Source organism: Panthera tigris, chromosome B2, assembly GCF_018350195.1.
Source record: "Panthera tigris isolate Pti1 chromosome B2, P.tigris_Pti1_mat1.1, whole genome shotgun sequence".
Classification (NCBI taxonomy): domain Eukaryota; kingdom Metazoa; phylum Chordata; class Mammalia; order Carnivora; family Felidae; genus Panthera; species Panthera tigris.
Window position 1 is genome coordinate 150,870,087 of NC_056664.1, and position 16,949 is coordinate 150,887,035.

Here is a 16,949-nt window from a genome sequence, read left to right on the forward strand (position 1 = left end):
CCCAAGAGCCTTTCGGGACAGCCGGGCTTCAGGCAAGCCTGACCTTCTCCCGAGCCGGCCGCGGCGGTCACCTGGGTCCCCGAAAAACTGGCGCCAGGGGCTCCGGGTAGCGTCGGCCCCCACAGGCCAGCAGGGCGAACGAGCCCAGGCGGCCAGCCTCAATCCACCCGCGGCCCGCAGCGCAGCACCGGCAGAAAGGAGAGGAAAGAGGCGGCGCCCCGCCGACGCCCACGGGAGGCGCAGGAACCGTGTGACCCCGACCTAGGAAGCAACGCGCGGTTTCCAAGGACACGGGCGTGGCGCCTGCGCAGCTCGCTTCCCCGGAGCCGGGGGAACGGGCCGGGCAGGCCCCGCCCCCCGTGCAGGGAGGTTCCCGCGAGCGGAAGCGCTTGGGGCGGAAGCGGAAGTGCGCAGACGGCTGCGGCTGGGCCGAGGGCGGTGCGGGCGCGTCTCTGGCTGTGCTGGCGTATCTCTAGGTAGGGCCGGGTCTGCGGGGCCAGCGCCGTCCCGACCGCTCCCCGCCTGCCGGGCTCGGCTCGCTGCGCTCGCGTTTCTGCGCCGTCGCGGCCGCCCCGGCCGTGAACCCCGTCGCGGGTCCCTTGGCCCGGGTCCGAGCCCTCCGCGGCCTTGCCCGCCCTCAGCCCCGCCGCCCCGCTCCGGGTACCTGGGAATCGCCGCCCACCGCCTTTCCCCTCCTGGGCCTCTCCGTCCCGGTCACCTCCTTCCCTGACCTCCCGACCCCCCACCCCCACCCCCCCCTCCCCCGGCTGCGACCTTCGCTTCCTCCTCTTGGTGTCGTCCTGACCCGACCCTCAAGAGACGTGTGCCAATTCCGGGTCCTGACCTGACGGTCCCCTCAAGAGATGTGTGCCAATGCCGGCTCCGCTCTTCTCGGCTACCCGGCCGCACAACTGTGTGATCGCCCCCAGAGAGGCGTCCTCTGATGTCTGCACTCGCGTCTCAAAACTTGTGTGCCTTTCCCCCCAGGCATGTCTGGGCTGTCCTCAGCCGGGGCTCCAGCCCCTAGCAAGTGCTAAGTCCTTGCAGAAAGGAAGATGAAAAGACGGCAGACCAGTGTACGGATAGCCGAGAGGACGACTTGTCTACGGTGGCCAAGCAGGGGCAGGAAAGTGTCTTTGCAGGAGCGGGGATTTGAGCTGAGGGTTAAAGAAGTAGGGTTAGATAATAGAAGTAGAAGATAATAGCCTAGCGATGGGGAATGGCAGGAAGTTACAGAGAATTTGGGGCAAGGAAGTGAAGTGATCAGATGTCATTATTAAGAGCCTGGCAGGTGTAGGATGATGGCGTGGGGTGATGGTACATCATGACAAGAGGGCTTTTGCGGTTGTGCAGGAGAGAAGCTTTAAAACCTAAACCCGGAAATGGTGGTGGAGAGAACTTGGAGGTGAGTTGGATGCGAAAGGCATGAGGTGTTGGTATTTCTAATGACTTGTAGGTTTTTGGCTTGACGTTTGAGATGACTCAGAGAGTGAGAAATGGCTTTGGGGAGCAAGTCTGGAGCATCAGGCTGCTGACTGCTCACCTCCCAAGCGTATTAAGTTGTTTGGCCTGGAGCTGTATTTCACGGTTCCTCTAGTCACCTCGCCCTTTATTTTTGTCCTTGGTCTCTGTCATTTGTGAGTCATGGCCTCGCGTCTGCATGTGCTCAGTGACCTGCCCCTGTTTGGGCCTTGCTCGTAGGAGCTAGCCTCTCTGCACCGGCACAGCCTTCACACATTGTCTGTGTTTAGATTTCCTCGTCACCCTGTCTCCTGCCATCCCTAAGCTCTGCGAAGTGGTTCTCGCCGACCGTGTGGTAACGCTGGTCTCAGAGCTGCACTTGTCCTTCCTCACCAGCTGTGCTCAGGAACAGCGCTGACAGCATCCCAGCCGTGCCAGACCCCTCACTGCCCATGTCTGTACGCACACTGTCTCTGAACCACCTTCCCTCTTACCTACCTTGTATAATTTCTAAACCCCTAATCTCTCCGACACGTGGCGCCCTCTCCTCTGGTCACTTCTGGCCCGCTGTTTTCTCGCCTGCAAACTGAGAAGACAAGGAGGTGGCATCTGAGGTCCTACCCCATCCCTGAGCCTTAACCTGGGTGTCGTTTATGGGGTAGATTTACCGTGAAGCTAATGAAGACCAGGTTTCAGGGTCCCTCACTTTCATGAGCCTCTTCCAAGACCCTGGGAAAGACCTCAGTGGTCTTGTGTTTATAATTTTGTAGTTTTTAAAAAGAAGGACCCCAACCGTGTAGGCTTCAGGCCCTGCACAACTTGGATCCCTGTGAAACTGGCCATTTGTCACATCCTGCTGTCTTGCTGTTTGCATTCTTGTCCTTCAGACTTTCCCCTTCATGTGTGTGCTAATCATCGGGGCTTGGAGACAACAGGAGTGAATGGAGCCCAGTTCCTGCTGGAACCCTCAGCCGGGGAGGGGCATGCATTTGGCAGAACCTTTGCGGCGATGCCTGTATTGATTTCACTGCTGCGTTGCCACCTTTTTCAAGAAAAGGTTAATGGTGAGAAGGAAAGTCTGTTTGATTGAGGTCATAAAAGCAGTTCTTATCTCTGGAAGAAGCTACAGCAATACATGGAAAATCCTTCAGGGGCATTAGTTGCATCCTTTCAGTAGTTTGAAAGTGAGGTAACCCCTATGCTGTAAGTTAGTTTCATAAGGCTTCGTAATAAGTATGAATAACTTTTTATTTTGATTTGCTTTTACATATGTTTCTTTGTAAAGTGCTGTTGGGAAGATCTTCACAGACTAAAAACGTGTTGTTTAAGCCTTAAATTACTTACATAAAATAAGATATTTTTAAAGCATTTTGTAGCAGTAGTTTAAAATCTACCAAATTGAGAGGTAAATCATTATTTAATTTGTACAAAAAAGGGAATCGATGATCTACAAAGAGATGAAATGTTTTGTCTCCGGTCAGACATTGCCAACCAAAAACCCAGCTCCTGAGCATCCTTACAAGAAGGAACCCACTGCTTTTGCTGTAGAACGTTTGCTATAACGTGGACCAAACCAGTAGGTCCTTCAGTATGCCTGTCTAGCTGCAGAGTCCTGCCGGGACGCGTGAGGTTCCACGAGGCTATGCAGCTGAACTACTGTTCCCATTGGCGCTGTAGCCCAGTGTTGCGTTATTGTAAAGTCAGTTATATCCAAACCATCGCCACCCAGGACAAGAGGAAGGTAATTCTGTTGGAAACAGTGGAGTTTTCTGGATAGTTCAATTCTGGGTTTTTGCCCAGTAAACACTAAAATCTCCCATTTCAGGGTGGCAGTCTTTGTAAAATATAACATTTCCCTGCTTTGTTAATAGAATGCATTGGATGTAGTATAAACTTGCTTTAATGATCTCAAACACTTTAAACATAATTTGTTAGTTGTGATGTAAACACTGTTAGAACTTGTTGAGGCGCGGGAAGCTATTCCGCTGTTATTTGTAAGGAGTTTTTGTGTCTCTCGGGTTTTTTTAGTTTTCCTGTTCTTCTGCTTTCTCCTTATCAGCCCTCAGCAGTTCCTGCTGCCATTGGTGTACATATGCCTGCTTCAGATGCCCTTTCCATATTTTTCTCTTCTGTGGACATAGAAGCTTCTTGTTAGAACTGAATAAAGAAATAGTCTGTAGATATAAATAAGAGCTTGAAGAAGTCTCTTACGAATAAATTGTTTTAGCCTTAACTCATGAGTTTATATTGATTCTTACCCTGAATTCTGAATAAATGAAGCATAAATTTGTGCATGCATACGTGTATCTTCACCTGTGTTCAGTGACAGTGATTTTCACATTATGTGTCATTGTCCTTTAAGGGGTTTTGTAGAGCTGCAGTGGGTTAGGGAAAGGCCCAGTGCTCTGGTTGCTCCTTCAGTCCTGATTATTCTGTTAATGCCCTTATGACTGGGAGAACCTTCAGGAAGGAGAGCTCTCTGGCTGAGGACACCCACAGGGTAATTCCCAGCACTGGAGCCGGCAGCAACCAGACCACTCCGATGTGACGGTTAGGTGGGGGTGTGGCTTAGTAAAAGGTGCATAGGCTTTGGAGGCCGATGGGTTCAAATCTCGCCTCTCCTGTTGTCTGTGGCCTCCGGCAGGTGCCCTGATGTGGCACACACACTGCTGCCCAGCACCAGCTCTTTTTCCTTCTTGGCTGGTACAGCATGCCTGTCGCAAACCTGAAAAACGGATCATGGGCCCGTGGGACTAGAGATGTCTGCTGCGGGACTTTTAGAGTTAAGTGTGCAATATGGTGCATTTTGACACACGTGTGCACACTGCCAGGCTTTCTTCTCTGATGGACCCTGTGCCTTTCACTCCCTCTCTCAGGGCTCATATCTTAGTGACTTTGCCTTGCCTGCTGCTGTGTCCACAGCCGCTAGCACAGGGCCTGGAGTACAGTAAACACTAGATGGACATTTATGGAGCAAATATGGGAACTTAGAACTCTTGCCTTTGGTACGTGTGTGGGGGCCAAAAGAGGGTCTCTTCCTCTGTTGTCTTGCAATGGGAGTTAGGACTCTGCACCCCACCAGGGTCAGGGTTCTTCCAGAGTAGGTGTCTGGATGTTGGGCAGCTAGAGCAACCAGTGCCTCCCAGAGCCCCGTCATTTATCTCCAGTCTTGCCTGTCTCCAGCCTTTCTCCACCACGTCAGGTGAGTGTTTCTAAAATGTTCTTGTTTAGGAGCCTTGATGACCAGTACCTGGTCTCCCTTGGGAAGAAGTGCAGGTGCCTATGTGTCCTTTGGGAGCCCTGTGCTATCTGGCCCTGTCTGCAGCATCATCGCCTCACTCTTCCTCCTTTAAATCAGAGTTCTGGCCACACAGAGGTTGTTTTTTGTTTTGTTTTTTTCCATTTTCCATGTTCGAGGAACACATAAGTAGCATTGCAGGTAAAACTGCTGAATAGAACACGTATCTTAAGCACCTTAGAAACACCCATTTACTGATTAAAAAAAAAGATATCTTACAAACTTTAAAACATTTTCACTCCTTATTTCTCCTGTGCCTCCCGCCTGCCTGCTGTCTCATCTCCGTCTGGCGCATCCGTCTTTCCTGCCTTTCGTCAAGGCTCACTTCTAGTGCCCTGGCTCAGGACAGCCATTGTGGATCCTTGATCTCGGATGGGTCCTCCTGCTGAGTAGCTCTGTGCCATTTCTCTGGCCTGTAGCTATGCTCAAGTGACTGTTGTTGGTTGAATGTTTTCCTGATGAAGCATAACCCTCTGGAGGGCAGGGCCCCTGTGTCTTGTTGGTAGAGAGGGTCTGCTGTAGTCCGTGACCTAAGGTGCTTGCTGAAGGAGTAAACCAGATGTATGTTCAGACAAGATCCCTTGGTATTGTTGAGGAGAACTGAGTGCTAATGAGTGGCAGCTACAAATGATATCTTGTCGAAAAAAGGACCAATATGTGCTTTTACTTGACTCAGCAGTTTCATATCCAAGATTTGTCCCAAGGAAGTGCTCAGAGATGGGCTCAAAGATTTATATACACAGATGGGATTCACTTTCTTCTCTCTGGCATTGTGCATCCATTAAAAGTGACACTGCAGGAGAAGTTTAACACAATGATTTGGAAATCTATTCATGATCAATTAAGACAAAAAAGTAGATTACAGAAAAGTATCCCTATTTTTAAAAACAATGAGTAATAATAAAAAAAGGCTAGAAATATGTACTCTAAAATTGTTGTAGTCATTGTCTTTGGAAGATGAGATTATGAGTAGTCTTTTTTTTCCTCCCCCTTTGTGCTATCTCTGACTTTTCTGCAAAGGACATGACTACTTGTTAAATTAGGAACATTTTTGTGAATATATTTCCGATAGTGAAAAGTAAACCAACTTGTAAAAATCATAAATACAGTAAAACCTCAGTAAAACTTATAAAGCTTTGTTCTAAATTTTGAGGTAACTTAAGAATTTTGACTGGTGCTGTGATGATTTTACTAACCCTAGGCGATGATGGTATGCTTTATGAATAAATTTGTAATACAAGTGAAATTGCGTCACAGTATATGAGGCAGGTCTTATACCCCTCATTTTGCAGATAAGAAAAATGAAGCTTATAGAATAAAGTAACTTGCTCAGTATTTTACTGCTGTTGAGTGGAAGTTAGAATCTGAATTCACTAGAGCCTTCCCTTTTATTGACAGTATTATACTGCCTAGTGGTCTGTCACTTCTCCCTAGGGCACTGCTTGGGGGGGGGGGGGGACTGACCTGTTGACCTAGCAGCTGCTGAGTGCCTACATCAGCCATGCACCAGTTTTCTGGATCTTGGCACCAGTGGTCATGGCCTGACTGTGTCCTGGAGGGCCCTCCAGGACACCCTGCATGTATGATGTACGTACGGTGTACATCAGAATGGCTATAGGCTTTCCGTTTCTCATGTGAAGAGCTTCATAGAGATGTGGTGTGGGAGAAAAAATGTTCTGACGCTTGCTGAAACAGTACGGAAGGTTTTACTCAAGATTATTGCAATAGGGGTGTTCCACTAAGGGAGAGAGATGGGGCTCAGCTTTGAACACAGCAAAGATGCCTGGGGATTTGTAGCCTGCCAGCAGTAAGAACCAAGGGGATGACGCATTTGATCGGATCTTGAGGGTGATCATCTATTGAGGGCAGGGATCTTCTCCAGACAGACTCAGCAGGACTCTTGCTGAGACTTGACTCAGCCAGGATGCACGCAGATGCCCAAGGTTGAGGCCTTATTGAGAGGAGGGCCCGGAGGAGTCTGATGGAAATCTGCCTCGGTAGGGCATCTTTTCGGTAGTTAATGAGTCCTGGGTGGAGGGGCTCCAAAGCATGGCCACCAGCGCAGTGGCGGCCGCCTGCAGCTTGCTTGTTCACCTGGTTTGTGCATTCATGAATATTCAGTAAACACTGAGCTAACCCTGTCTCGTGCTGCTGTGGCATAGGTATTCATGTCACGGAGTTTTCAGTCCTCTTTCTTGCCTTGCTGTGCTGAAGGGGGTCCCTGTCGGTTTCCCTTTGTAGGTGAGGTTGGTGGGGAGCCAGGGAAAGAAGCCCCACGTCCAGCGACAAGGTGACCTTCCTGAGGCGCGGGCCCAGCCAGCATGTGACCGGGGAAGGAAACACCTGACTTGGAAATGAAGCAAAGAAAAAGGAGGACCGTGTGTTTTGTCACCATCGTGCGGGCCGTTATTTAACAGATTCACCCAAGATTGTTTAGTTTTCTAACCCAACGTGCCTCTCCGACTTTGCCACTTACTCTTGATTGGAGCCCAGATGCTGATGCTCCATGTGTCAATTTATAGGTTTTTGTCTTGTACAGATACAAATTATTTCTGTCTGATAAACGTAAACCCCAAAGTTTTGATTTCATTGCTTTGTAGGTCTTCAGCTGAATTTGTCTCCGGCTGAAAATAGCTCATTTCAGTGAACTCCAGCTCTTCGGTGCCCTCTGAACCTGCGTCCCCTGTACAGACTTCCTCGTTAACTTGCATGCCCATTGCAAAAGTATGCTCTGACATTGTTGCATGCTGGTGCTTTAGGGTGGCCAGAGCTGCTGCTACCGATTGTCCTTCTGCAAACACTGATCTCTGGGTAGGAGGTGTCCCTCCCGCCCCCCCGTCTGTGGGTTGTCCATGAGTCCATTTGTCCCTGTGTCCAGAGGGACTCGGCCCCTTCTGTCAGTGGCGGTGTAGAGATGTGTCTGTGCTGAGGCACTCACTGCACCTTTCATTCCTCTAAGTGTTCGTCGTCGAAGGTTGTGAATAAAGAGACTTCGGGATTTCTCTTTCATCTTCTGCGTCCTCATTTCCCGGTGACCAGTACGTTGGGACTGGTCCAGCTGTATAGAGGGATGCCGTTCCTAGGAGGAGGCCCCTTCCCGTGTAACACGCTCTGTACTTGTGCGCCTGCTTCTCCTTCATCAACTTCCTGCCTCGAGGCTTTGTTTCCCAAATCAGTGTCAGCTCCTTGAGGGCAGGGTCTCTGCTTCCTACTCTTTATTTGCCTGCAGACGGAGTCCATAAACTTCAATGCCTTCTTTTCATTCGTTTATTCGCAAGTACTTACTGGGCCCCTGGCATGTCGGACACAGTGCTGGGTGTTGGGGATGTGACACAGTGACATCATCTGCCCTGAGGAGGCCTGCATTAATGGAAGTGATTCCCAGATTGTACTTTGGGCAAGAAACTCCTCTAATGAGACATCTGTTTTCTTTCTGAACAATATCTAGATAATGAAAATTGTGTATATGTAGGTATATGTACGTGTATATTTATAGTCACCTTTAAAACCACCTTTAAAGAATGAAAACCTCAGTACAGTTGGCCCCTTCGCACAGTCAAAAATCTGCAAATAGGGGCGCCTGGGTGGCGCAGTCGGTTAAGCGTCCGACTTCAGCCAGGTCACGATCTCGCGGTCCGTGAGTTCGAGCCCCGCGTCAGGCTCTGGGCTGATGGCTCGGAGCCTGGAGCCTGTTTCCGATTCTGTGTCTCCCTCTCTCTCTGCCCCTCCCCCGTTCATGCTCTGTCTCTCTCTGTCCCAAAAATAAATAAAAAACGTTGAAAAAAAAATTAAAAAAAAAAAAATCTGCAAATAAACTTCTGACCCCCACCCAAGAACTTACCTCCTAATAGCGTGTTGACGGAGCTGTACTGGTAACGCTCAACTAATACAGTTTGTGTGCCATTGGTATTGTCTACCGCATTCTTAAAGTAAGCTAGAGAAAAGAAAACGTTATTAAGAAAATCCTAAGGAAAAGATAATACTGTACTATATATATGTATGTATGTATATATAAAATCATACTGTACTATATATATATATATATATATGTATGTATGTATATATAAAATCCACGTCCAAGTGGACCCATGCACTTCAAACTTGTGTTCAAGGGTCAGCCGTACATGCTCTTAGCAGCAAAAGGCTTCACCAAAAAAAGGAAACCTACAATTATTTAAGACGGTAGTGTCCACAGAATTTATTTTCTTAGCCGTTTCATTTCATGCGAACTTAGGCGTCTCATTGAGGGGCGGGTGGCGTGAGCCTCAGAGCCGAAGGACCGGAAGATGTCGTCCAGAGTCACCAGTCCCAGGTCTTCGCCTGCCCGGGGTTTTCTTTGTAAATACTGTAGAAGAGCACGTCGTAGCGGAACGTTCCTGAGGTAATTTGCGATTCAGAATGTGAGAAATTGGCAGTGCGAAAGAGGAAAAACCCGTACATGTTTAATTACAATGGTGAGCTTTTCACTGCTGGGTGGGAAAGGACGCAAACATTTGAATAAAATCAAAGCAGAGGCTGAGCCCGACTTCTCCCAAAATAAAGAGGAGAGTGTTTGGAGCAGCTCAGTGTTGTCACTCGCGGTTTTAGCAGAAAAATGCTTGAAACAAAAATCCCTTTTTCTCGGTGAGGGAAGGCAGCCAACCCGAATGTGGCGGAGCCGCCGCACAAACGGGAGCCCGCGTCTGTGTGGGAGCGGGCGCTGATCTCTTTGGCTCCGGCTTGATCTCCACGTGCGTCTCGCGCGAGCCAGTGGCCGACCGGGAGGTCCCACCGGTGCCGGTGGGCTGGGTGGGGGGGGATCCTCCCGCGCCGGCGGTGGGCTCTGTCGGATGCTGGGCACCCCCCGGGAACCTGGTGGCAGCGGGGGAGTCTCAGGTCATCGTGCAGGCAGAGTCGGAATCCGGAAGAGCGCCTTCGGTACACCGCGCAAGTCTGCTGTTTGCAAAGCTGGGCGCCGAATAATGGCTCTAAGCATCGTTTCTTTAATCCATCCTGACCACCCTTATGTGTGTTCTTTGGTTCTCTTTCCGAACCTGGGCCAGACTGCTGTGTTGGGACACCGGGAGAAAAACCGTCTGGCCTCAGAAACACAGCGGAACCTTCGTCGACAGAGGGTCCGCACGCAGAGGCCCAAACCGTAGAACTTCCTTGTAGCTGAAATAACCGTGAAGTCCAGCTTGGGCTTCAGACACTCGTACCTTGGTCATGTTCCCGAGGTAAATGCTCTGAGGGTTCTTTCCGCAGTGGATTGGGGGGTATATTCAATAACTTAATGGGCAAGACTTTCTAAGTTTCGACACAAATGTGTGAGATTTATATCCACTCCATGTTTATATATTTTCAATATTCGTGGCCATTAAACAGATACGCAACTTCGGATTCTACTAGGGGCCGGTGTCCATTAACAGGCAATAAATTCTTAAAAGACGGTCCTGTGTGAGGGTACCTTTTCTCAACATAGTGGTTTATTTGCAGTTTCTTCACTTGTAAAGTAGAGCTTATAGTGTTTTGCCTGTCAGAGATGTTTTAAAGACTGGAGATTTTGTGTGTTGAGTGCCCAGTGCCGTCTGGTAGGAGGCGAGCGCGCCGCGAGGCTGGACGTCACCGATGCGCATTGGCAGCTGATGGCTGCCGCCCTCGGTCCCGAGCCTGGAGAGGCGTTGTTTGTCCTCCCATAGCTATTTGTGTAATAAGGACTTTTTGTTTGTTCTGTCAGTGGACATGAAGCCATGATGAGTCTTAAAAGAAAACCAAAGTGAAAATTATACGCCGTTAAGATCAAAGGTGTCATCATGGAATTTTTTCTGACCAGTGACAGATGTTATTACCTACTTGAAGAATGTCATGGGTCGCCCGGGTGGCTTCAGCGTCCGACTTCAGCTCAGGTCATGATCTCACGGTTCATGAGTTTGAGCCCCACGTCAGACTCTGTGCTGATAGCTCCGAGCCTGGAGCCGGCTTTGGATTCTGTGTCTCCCTCTTTCTGGCCCACCCCTGCTTGCGCTCTGTCTCCATAAATGAATAAAGTTAAAAAAAAAAAAAAGAATGTCATATGTTACATCCTTTATTATACATAGGACACCTTACTTTTTATACAAAGTACTCTGCTTAGGATTTTGCCAGATTTTCAGTTTGAAGTCTTTTTACTACTTTGTCAGTGTTTGCATTTTTTTTTTAAGTTTATATATTTATTTTGAAAGAGAGCGAGTGAGTGACCGTGGGGGTGGGGCAGAGAGAGAGGGAAAGAGTGAATCCCAAGTAGGCTCCATGCTGTCGGTGCAGTGCCCAATGTGGGGCTCAATCCCACAAACTGTGAGATCATGACCTAAGCCAAAATCAAGAGTCACATGCTTAACTGACTTGAGGCACCCAGGTGCCCCTGTTTTTGCATTTTAGAGTAGGCAGTTTTCCACTGAAAGCCAGTCACCAACTCAGATATTACATTTGACAGGGTCAAGTTTTATGTGTTTTTCTTTTTGATGCCTTTATTCAGGTATACTTGATAAATAGTAAGCCACTTACAGTTTACAGTTTGACGAGGGTTAGCCCGTGTTTACCCGTGAAACTATCACCACAATTAAGGTGGTGAGCATACCCATCACTCCAAGAGTTTCCATTATGTAAATCCCTCCCTCCCACCTGCCCTACCCCAGACCACCACCGCCTGCTCTCTGGTGCCACAGATCAGCCCCACTCTTGGTGAAGTAGAATTTCATACAAATGGGTCACATGGAGTGTATTCCCGTTTGGCCTACGTTCTTTCACTCAGCAAGATGGTTTTGAGAAGCATCCGTGTTACGTGCACCTGTCTGTGTTTGGGGCTTTCAAAATTAACTTCTGCTTGAGTTCCTAGATGGGAAATAATGACTTTTTGAGAACTGTTACCCTTCATTAATAGTTTTAATACAAATCTTAGAGGACTGCTGCGCTGTGTTGTCCTTACGAAGGCCGACTCTGGTGATTCATGCTTAGGTTAAGGTTCCTCTTTGTCTTCAGTGAAAACTCGTTAGGCTTCTAACCGGTATGCCATGTTACATACCTTGTTAGTGCCTAGAGTGTTTTGAAAATAGAGTGCGAATATTAAGTATTGTCTTCTGTTTATTTACTTTAAAAGGTATCCTATGTCTAGTGATAATGTCATAACAACTCATTTAATTTTCCTTTCCAGATCCTTTCCAGGAGGCCAGTTATGGGTGTGAGAGGTTTGCAGGGATTCGTGGGCAGTACCTGCCCACATATATGTACAGTAGTGAATTTCAAAGAACTGGCAGAACACCACCGAAGCAAGCATCCTGGATGTACTCCTACCATTGTGGTTGATGCCATGTGTTGTCTCAGATACTGGTACACTCCTGAATCTTGGATCTGCGGTGGCCAGTGGCGGGAATACTTCTCTGCTTTGCGGGATTTTGTTAAGAGTTTTACAGCTGTTGGCATCAGGTTGATATTCTTCTTTGATGGCACGGTGGAGCAGGATAAGAGAGATGAGTGGGTGAAACGAAGACTAAAGAACAATAGGGAGATCTCCAGGATTTTCCATTATATCAAGTCACATAAGGAGCAGCCTGGCAGAAACATGTTCTTCATCCCCTCAGGGCTGGCCATATTTACACGATTTGCTTTGAAGAGCCTGGGTCAGGAAACTCTTTGTTCGTTGCAAGAGGCCGACTATGAGGTGGCATCTTATGGCCTCCAGAATAACTGTCTTGGTATTCTTGGAGAAGACACCGACTACTTAATCTATGATACCTGTCCCTACTTTTCAATTAGTGAGCTCTGTCTGGACAGTCTCGATACTGTCATGCTCTGTAGAGAGAAGCTCTGTGAGAGTCTAGATATCAGCCTGGCAGACCTTCCTCTTCTGGCCTGCCTGCTTGGCAACGATATTATTCCAGAAGGCATGTTTGAAAGCTTTCGGTACAAGTGCTTGTCTTCCTATACCTCTGTAAAGGAGAACTTTGACAAAAAAGGGAACATCATCTTAGCTGTAGCAGACCATATATCTAAAGTTCTTCGCTTGCATCAAGGTGAAAAAAAGCTAGAAGAGATGTTACCTTTGGGACCAAACAAAGCTCTTTTTTATAAGGGTGTGGCATCATATCTTTTGCCAGGACAGAAATCTCCATGGTTTTTCCAAAAACCTAAGGGTTTAATAACTTTGGACAAGGAGGTGGGATCCATGAGTTCAGACCCTGAATCCAAGCAAGAAGTTCCCATGTGTACAGACCCCGAATCCAAGCAAGGAGTTCCCATGTGTACTGACCCCGAATCCAAGCAAGGAGTTCCCCTGTGTACAGACCCTGATTCCAAGCAAGGAATTCCCATGTGTACCGACCCTGAATCCAAACAAGGAGTTCCCATGTGTACAGATCCTGAATCCAAGCAAGGAGTTCCCATGTGGACAAATCCTGAATCCAAGCAAGGAGTTCCTGTGTGTACAGATCCTGAGTCCAAACAAGGAGTTCCTGTGTCTACAGACCCTGATTCCAAGCAAGCTGTTCCCATGTGTATAGATCCTGGCTCCAAGGAAGGATTCCTCCTGTGTACACATCCTGAATCCAAGCAAGGAGTTCCCGTGTGTACACATCCTGAATTCAAGCAAGGAGATCCTGTGTGTACACACCCTGAATCCATGCAAGGAGATCCTGTGTGTACACACCCTGAATCCAAGCAAGGAGTTCCCATGTATGCATACTCTGAATACAGGCAAGGAGTTCCCATGCGTACATACTCTGAATCCAAGCAAGGAGTTCCCATGTGTACACACACTGAATTCAAGCAAAAATCACCTCTGGGTGCAGACTCTGAATTTAAGCTAGAAACACCTATATGTACAAACCCTGGAATTAAACAAGAAGACCTTGTGAATATGGAGCCTGAAATCAAACAACAAGTAACCATGGTTTCAGACCCTGAAATCTTAAAGGTATGTAGATGTGCCCACCCAAATCTGACATGTCATGATTGAAAGTATATCCATTAATGGATTTGTCATGGATCTTTATTGACTACTTGCAGCGGTTAGGGCACTGTGGGGGACACAGAACAGGGCAATGTAGTTAGGAAGTATGACATAATGCATATGGAAACTCACATTATAAAGTATGCTGGATGTTGTTACATGCCTGTTCTAGAAGAGAGCTCTAGAAATTTGAAGGAGAGGTCACTGTGGGTTAAGTACAGAGAGAAGTTACTGAAGAGGTGGAGTGGAACCAGACCTTCATGAGAGCCGATATTTGTTCTGAATAAGCAGATCTTTGTTGCTTTGGGGCACGTGGTAGAACAGTAGGCTGGAGGACAGGGTCTGAGGGGAGCCATGGGGAGAGAGGTTGGAAAGGGTAGAATGTAACCAGATTGGGAAGATTATTACCTGCCCCACTAGGAGTTTGGACTTAATCCTGAAAGTGACAGAGCCCTTGGGAGGTTTTACGGAGGACTGCTATTGATGAACCACGTGTTACGTGTGAGGCTAGGGGGGTTACACGTGTTGTCTCTTACCCACAAACCATCCGTTGTTCGTAACAAAGTGTCACCATCTTCCATTCCCGGTGCACAAGTTACAAACCTAGCAATTACCACTCCTGGTAACTGTTCTCTCCCTGTCTTGTTACTTGTACCTAGTCAGTTAGTCTCACCACCCTAGCATATGTGGTCTCTGGTCTGAATTACTCAGGAATGGCTGACAACTCTTCCGTGTAGACTTTTGCCCCTTCTAGTCCGCTGGCCATGCTGCATGCAGAAATGAAGCCTTATTCTGTAACTCTTAGGGTAGAAACAGTAGCCTTAAGCAGGCCACGGCCTGCCATCACCTCACCACGGCCACTTCTCTGGCCTGGTCAGTCCCTTGTCTGTCATGGCCCGGCACGTGCTCCTCTGCCTCTTGGGAACCTCCCCCGCCCCTTTGCTGCTTCATGGCTACTAGTCTTCTGTCCCATCTGGGCGGTCACTCACTCGGAGAAGCCCTGACCAGCCACCCACCTGCTGTAGCGCATGCCTCACTGGAATGTCATGCTCGGGACGGTGCCGTGAGGGCAGGGTCTCGTTTGTTTCTCCCACTGCTGAGCCCCTTGTGCCCGTCACACTGTGTCTCACTGAACCTTGAAGGCAGTATTCCTTTTCTCTCGTACCTTTAGGGCCTTTCCCTTGGTGGCTCCTTCCCTCCGTCCTGTACAACTACATGGGTTCTCCTGTCTTGAGAAGTCCTTCACCTCTTCCTCCATTACATACATTGTAGCAGATAAGTTCCTTTAGTAACATAAAAAATTACGGTACAAAGTAGAATGCAATATGTACTTTAAGAGAATTACAGGTGAAAAAGTATTAAGGAGTTAAAATTATCCTACCTGGAAGCATCCTTAAAAGGTGCTTCGTGGAAGGAAAAGAATGTGGGTTAGAAATTGGAGGGAGGGCAGAATCTGAACCCCAGGTGGAAGCGTGCTTGGACAGTAGAGAAGGAGAGGTACGCATGGGGAAAGGCCTGCTCTCAACACAGACTTGGACACCATCCGAGCAGACTCCACTCGAAGTGAGGGAAGTGGACAGAGAAGACCTAAATCTAATTCTGCTCGTTTATTTGGTTTGGTTTTATCATGAGGCTGGATGTGAGAATGCTAGTTTAATACGGACCATGCAGAGATGATTCTCCACTGATGTATCTTTGTACGGCTGTTTGTAGTTACTGGAGGCTGTTCCTCACATCGCTGGCCTTACTTGTCACGCGGCTCTCGGGAGACACGCTTGCCTCCCTCCTCACATGAGAACGTGTTGTGAAAGGGCTAAATGACATTGCCTGCAGTCACACAGCCAGTACTTGGCAGACCCTAGCTTTGAACTCAAGCCTCTAACTGCAAGTTTGACCCTTTACAAGATCACATCTGTGCTCCCTCTCGCGTGGGGAGAGGCGGGCTGGTCGTGGTCAGTAGTCTAGAAGTGCGAGCTCAGAAGAATTGGCCAGCTCCTGCTCGGGCCTGGCTTCAGAGAGAGAACTTGGAGCCACCGGAACAGTTTGCCTGAAGGACAGGACAGGGAAAGGCACGCGGGCAAAGGACGGCAGTGCAGAAGTGGAGCCTGCAGGTACCTCAGTGCCTAGAGGAGGGCAAGGTCTGCCTTTCAGCCAGCCCAGGACTCGTGTCGAGTACGAGGCGGCATCACCCTGGGCTCTCTGCCTTTCCCGTCTTGACCCGGCCCCTGCTGGTTCCCGACCCACGCTCCTTTCCCAGCTGTGTGTGGCCCGAAGCACCATGAGGCAAGGGAAGGTGGGTTCTAGTTGGGAGCAGAAGACAGGGTGCCACTTGAGGTGACCCGTCACGGGAGAGGGGCTTGTGAGGTGGGGGGTGGGGAGGCCCAGAAGGGGCGCATTTCCGGGAGCCCAAGTGAGGCTGTGGAAGGCTTGACTGTGCCTGAGGAACAATGGAGCTGTTCCACTGTGACCGCATGGCAGTGGTCTCGAGCGGGTGTGTTGGTGGACTGGAAAGAGGACGCCGGGGCCTTGAATGTTAGGGTGAAGGTTTGTGGTAGCCATTCCGACGCTCTGGGGAGGGCAGTGGCTGGACCTTCTTCTAAGAACACAGGCTGTGGGTGCTGTGGAGGGTGGACCGGAGAGGGGAGGAATGGGCCGAAGTCAGCCGGACGTTTTCAAAGTAATGCCTGTCAGCGGGCAGACAACACGCTGTGCACTAAGTCTGCTGGTGATTGGGAGGCTGGAGGTGGAGGAGGAATAAGACGACTTCGAGCCCAGATGCCCCGAGGCAGGAAAACAGAGACGCCAGCTTGATGTCATGAGCTTGAGGGACAGTTGCTCCATTTCCGAGAGCCTAAAAACACTGGCATGTGACACAGGGGTGTTGATTTTTCCTCTTTAGAGGTTACTGTTTCGTTTTCAAGGAGAAACCAGTCATATCTGAATTTTGAACAGATTGCTAGAGCACATCACGTCCAGGCAGAGAGCTACCTGGTGTACAACATCATGAGCAGCGGGGAGATCGAATGCAGCAACACCTTGGAGGACGCGCTGGACCAGGCTCTGCCCAGCCAGGCTTTCGTCTACCGCCCGGTGCGCCAGCGCGTTTACTCCCTCCTGCTGGGGGGCGGCGAAGGTGAGTGGGGCGGGCCGCTTAGCAGCGGTGCTCTCTGGAGTTGGAGTCTGAGAAACGGGCCAGATGAGGTGGAATGCATTCTTTCGGGACGTGGA

At 49.1% G+C, this 16,949-nt stretch overlaps 1 protein-coding gene across 11 annotated transcripts in view; it reads left to right on the forward strand.

Moving 5' to 3' along the window:
• Positions 1-384: 384 nt before the first annotated feature.
• Positions 385-16,949, forward strand: part of FAM120B (family with sequence similarity 120B) — a 94,904-nt gene continuing 78,339 nt past the window's right edge. For 5 of the 11 annotated variants that reach the window (XM_042987563.1, XM_042987565.1, XM_042987566.1 and 2 more), the window contains exons 1-3: positions 385-476; positions 11,928-13,685; positions 16,674-16,854. In XM_042987563.1, the coding sequence (XP_042843497.1) occupies positions 11,949-13,685; positions 16,674-16,854 (1,918 nt within the window). In that variant the 5' untranslated portion in view covers positions 385-476; positions 11,928-11,948. Of the gene's footprint in view, positions 477-9,007; positions 9,141-9,801; positions 9,976-11,927; positions 13,686-15,434; positions 16,015-16,620; positions 16,855-16,949 lie in introns of those variants that run through there. The other 6 variants (XM_042987564.1, XM_042987570.1, XM_042987569.1 and 3 more) reach the window with 6 other exon arrangements.